The 5,048-nt window shown below is 29.8% G+C and overlaps 1 protein-coding gene across 1 annotated transcript; it reads right to left on the reverse strand.

Moving 5' to 3' along the window:
• Positions 1-816: 816 nt before the first annotated feature.
• LOC140879186 (probable aquaporin NIP-type) lies at positions 817-4,069 on the reverse strand. Its single transcript, XM_073282855.1, has 5 exons — positions 3,942-4,069; positions 3,565-3,786; positions 2,653-2,850; positions 1,819-1,880; positions 817-1,033 (listed from the first exon to the last, which is right to left on the reverse strand). The coding sequence occupies exons 1-5, from the start codon at positions 4,053-4,055 to the stop codon at positions 817-819; spliced, it is 813 nt and encodes a 270-aa protein (XP_073138956.1). The 5' UTR covers positions 4,056-4,069.
• Positions 4,070-5,048: the final 979 nt, after the last annotated feature.

Here is a 5,048-nt window from a genome sequence, read left to right on the forward strand (position 1 = left end):
TGCATTCGAACTTCCATTAACTGCTTAAGTTCTTCCATTTAATGCACTTACTTTCATGTTATCTTGTGATCTCTTTAATCCATTATTTGAGTTCATATCAATAGAAACCATTGGACCTTTTCTACACACTTCAAATAGTCCAGACATTTTTACTTGTTGAGATGAGAAAAGATTTCTCGTATAGCTAAAAATTATCAAAACCAGCTTAAGAAAAGTTTTTATTTTCAAAACATTATTTTAATTGTTTATTCACCCCTCTAAACACATGTGTGATGCTAACAGTATATGTTTGGACAAAATTTTGTAAAATATATATATATATATATATATATTTAAAATAAATTATTCTCCAAGCATATTTTTTAAATAATGATTAAGAGATTTTTTTATATTTCTAGAATAACTAAACACCTTTTTAACTGTAAATTTTTGTTTATAAATTAGTCCAAACACGTATTTTTATTCTTAAAAACAATTTTCAAAATCTTTTATACATTTTTTTATTAAAAAAACTCTTTTAAAAAATTATTTTACAAGTACTAATTAACGAGAGCTTAATTCTTAAAGCAAATTCTAGTAGTACCTTTTTATAAAAATTTTGTAAAAACATTTTTATGACAAAAGTTTTATAAGTATTTATCTGAAAATGAAAGTTTTTTTGTAAAGAAAAAATAAAAAAAAATCCAATTACTAAAACTTTTGGGACATCTCCCGATTTCACTTCCTTAAAATATCATACATTTTTTTATGTTAATTAATTTTTCAATACATATTTCCGTATATGGCCCAATTTTCATATGGGATTTTAATTTGGGCCTAAGCAATAGTTCTGGATACGCTACTCAAGAAAGATCCAGTCTTGGTAATTTCCCTCAATGGCTTGTCCGTGAATCTGATTAGATTGTAAGCAAAACCACCAACTATAGTGCCCAATATTGGGCCCACGATATAGATCCAAAGTCCCTGGAATTCTCGCATTATAAGCGCAGGCCCAATAGTCCTTGCCGGGTTCATGGATGCCCCGGAAATCGGCCTGCGTCCCAATATTGAAGAATAATCAGTATAAATTATGGATGAAATTGGAACAATTTAATTTAGTAGTTTAATTAGATATTTTGATAAATTGTCACACTATTTTTTTTTCGCAATAACATAGTGTTTGCAACCTCTAAAAATAAGTGATTATAGAGATTTTCTTAACAAATTTGTTAATAAAATCTCTATAATCACTTATTTTTAGAAATTGCAAACACTATCTAAACAAACTTTTCGATTATGGGAGATGTCTAAGTTTAAATGTTTGATATATTCTGCCCATTGGCTCGGTACGATTACTATTTCTCCAATTCAAATATATTTAGTAAACAAGATTTTTGGCATATTTTTATTTTTTATTATTTTGGATTAAAATATAAACATTAGTTTTTTTTTAAAAAGAAGGGTTCAAAAATTGTGTTTGCCGAGGCGGAAAAAAATAACTTTTTTGGCCAAATATATATAATAAGAACTTGCTCCTCTTTACATGCCTTGTGTGTTGTCCAGGTGATTTTATTTAATATATAAGTATTGTTTTCAAAATTGAAAAATGAAAAATAAATTTAAAATTTTCTAATTTTTAATTTTTTTTTTAATTTTTTGTAACATAAATTTATTTTTTCATGGGAAAAATAAATCAGTGTTTTTTTTTTTGGTTTTTTTTTTTAAAGAGATTAGTAATATTTCCGGGAATAAAGCATGCAATTTTCCCCAAGTTATATTATTTGATTTATCCTTCATCAAATGATATGATTTGTATTTAAAAATTGAGTATGGAATTACCCGGCAACAAGAACATTAACTATTATCGTCATACCAACAGCGATTCCTGCTAATTCTCCAATCTGCAAAAGTCAAAACTAAATTTTATCATAAGTTGAGGAGGGTGCAAACGAATCAAATCAGCTAGTTTCAAATCTGACGTAGTTATTCAGATAAATCGGAAACAAAATTATTGTAGCCAACTTATTCATCGGGTTGGTTCGACATATTAATTATTGTACAATTAACCTGACAAATGCAAAATGGGACTCAGTTAGCTCGGTTTATATATATAAATTATACAAAATCATTTATAAGATCAAATCTATTTGACCAGATCAAATACATCAATCTTTGGAGTAATTTTTTTATGATGTCGCATAAGCAAATGGGATAGGATTGTTCGGGTATATAGGAAAAAGGCATGCATGAGCATCAGATTGTTAGTTGGGTCAGATCAGGGAAAGTCCCAAGTTGGGATGAAAATTATTTTTATTTTCCGTTTTTCATATGTCATTTTGCGATTTTAGCTTCTTCTATTATCAAATATTTAGTTAATTTTTTTTCGAAAATTTTAGTTATTTTTTTCCTGATGTGACACCAGTATAATATAGAATTCTAAAATCGCAAATGACAAATACATGATAGCACCAAAAATACAATTTTTCCTTTGTTTTTCTTCAAATTTAGTTATATTTTCGTTGGATTTTCAGTTTCCCTCAGACATATCTATGCAATATTACACCAACAAAAATGGGACTAGACATGGGAAAAAAAACACCCATTTTATCGAACTAATACCAAATTTTGACTAATTTGAGAACGAAAAAACTCGTGTAAATAATAGTCGCTTACCGATCTGTTATCAGTAGCAACCCCTGAAATAACAAACATCAAAAGGAAAGAGGTGATGAACTCAAGCACCAAAGATTGTACATTGGAACCCACGGGCACTGTCCCAAAAAAGGCTTCTTTCGGTACATCCAACACAAGGTACAACGTCCCACTTGCAAGAATTGACCCTGCTAACTGTGCTAGTATGTATAGAGGCACCTGCAGCATGCATGTAACATTCCATGTTTGAAAATAGGTCGTCGGGGAGAACATCATTAAAGTCGAGACAAAGGTTGGACTCTTTTTATTCAAGACGAGTGAACAGGTGTTTACGTCATATATTTTACAAACGTCTCTCAATCTACAATGGTATATATCCTATTTGGATAGTGTTTGGGATTACTTCTAGGAATCGTTTTGATTTTTTCCTTCAAAACTCAAAAGTGCTTTATAGAATCAATCTCAAACACCTTATAACTATAGAGTATACACTATAAGGAATTGAAATCTATATATATGTTTCTACATATATATCATATTTTTCACGCGCATAAAATTGGTTTCGATAAATGAAATCAATGAAAAATGTGATAATAATCAAAATGATCTTCTAAGTTTACATACTTTGTGTTTTGGTATTGTCAGTATTCAGATCTGAGTTTTAGTTCTATAAGTTAGGTTGTGGCTTAACTTTTAATTAATCATATTTTGAAAGAGTGTTGATGTGATTGAAATTTGCGAGTAATTAAACATGGTTAATTTACTCCACATCACTGGAAATTTTCAGATTCACAATTCACTTATTTACATACCATGCAACACATAAATATACCAAGCATTTATTTGAATTTTCATGGTAATGTACTTGTATTTAATTATATGCAAATATATATAAGTTCTTGAAGAATGAGAGGAAAGTAGCTAGAGACATACATGTTTATAGGGGAACTGCCGAAAAATGGCGAACGTGATGGTGACCGCCGGATTAAAATGGGCGCCGGAGATATGGCCGACGGAATAAACCATGATCATTACTGTCAAACCCCAAGCAATACAAATGCCTGGAAATGTAACTGAACCGTAGATTTTGTTTACAGCAACTGATGCACACCCTATAAATATCAAAAAGTAGGTTCCAATGGCCTCAGCTATCACCTGATCACATAAATGAATAACCACAACTTTAGTCACAAATATATATGATGGACAGTTCATAAACACCTTAAGAAATAAATTAAATTATTTCAAGATGTTGCGGTACGCGCACGGAATATCAAAATTATATATAAACAAAAAATTTGCCCAATTACCTTTTGAATAATTACAACGACATCAGATGAGGTGCAAAATGAATTGCCATTACTATTTGAACTCTTGTTGAATTGATCATCCGAAGGGTCGATTCCTTCTTCAATTCTTCTCATATCTCTCGAAGACATTTTTGTAGTTTTTAATCCTTGTAAATATTTTCTAAATTAAATATAAATAATTCTTCCGATGTCTTTCTTGGGTTTTTGAAGAGCAAAAGGGCACTTTGGTCGGATGGCGGTAATCAAAATATTGATGGTTAAGCTAATTTAAGGATGATTTAATGGACCTAATTAGTCAATGTTTGTTTTTTTTTTACTTAATTGTTCAATTATCCAATAATTTGGATAAAATTAGAGTTCTTATTATGGAAAGTTGGTGAGTAAAGCTATGTGCTTGCCGTTAATTATTGTTATAGATAAGACAATGCCATCTCATCTTTTATTTTCTTTTAGCCATACTAAGAAAATGTCAGGTAAGTACGAACACGTAACGAGATCTTAAAGTCATAAGTGGCTTTGTGGTTGTAATGTTTTATTAGCATTTTAGTAAATTAAATTTGTGACTCAAAATGGAAATAATCAATAAAGAGATTTTTAACACATCGGTTAGGAAAAGTGGAGTGTTTAGAAAGAGGTGAATTAACACTAACACTAAAAACAAAATAAAAAATTTAGTGATTAAATTGGGTTAAAAATATTAATCAATTTTATCTCAATTACTGGAGATTCAAATCAGCAAAAGTAGAATTTGTACGAAAAAAAATACTTGCACACGTTGAACTTAGTGGTACACTTAAATTTGGATATTTCGGCAGTGTGTTAGAAAGTAAGTAATTGCTGAAATGAAACGAGACCGATGCACTTTTTTTATGGAAGTTCGAAATGTGTGTAATCTTTCTACGTCCATCCTTTCTCTGTTTCAAAAAAGATTTGCGTTGTGATTATAAACAATTTTCAACTATCCACTTCGGCAGGACTTACCTCAATTGCCTACAGAAACTCCTAACTTAACACTTCCCAACAGTTTGTGCGGAAATACTCATAATTATATGTATTTTTAAATGAAATCACACTCACTAAGATCCTTTACAAGATACAATATTACAA

Source organism: Henckelia pumila, chromosome 2 (assembly GCF_033568475.1).
Source record: "Henckelia pumila isolate YLH828 chromosome 2, ASM3356847v2, whole genome shotgun sequence".
Taxonomy (NCBI): domain Eukaryota; kingdom Viridiplantae; phylum Streptophyta; class Magnoliopsida; order Lamiales; family Gesneriaceae; genus Henckelia; species Henckelia pumila.

Bases quoted from the DNA above. Each gene is read 5' to 3' on its own strand.
- LOC140879186 (XM_073282855.1), bottom strand. From the start codon at position 4,055: ATGAGAAGAATTGAAGAAGGAATCGACCCTTCGGATGATCAATTCAAC. The intron at 3,787-3,941 runs GTAATTGGGCAA...TTATGTGATCAG, and splicing joins TCGTTGTAATTATTCAAAAG to GTGATAGCTGAGGCCATTGG. The intron at 1,034-1,818 runs GTAATTCCATAC...ATTGGGACGCAG, and splicing joins GTTAATGTTCTTGTTGCCGG to GCCGATTTCCGGGGCATCCA.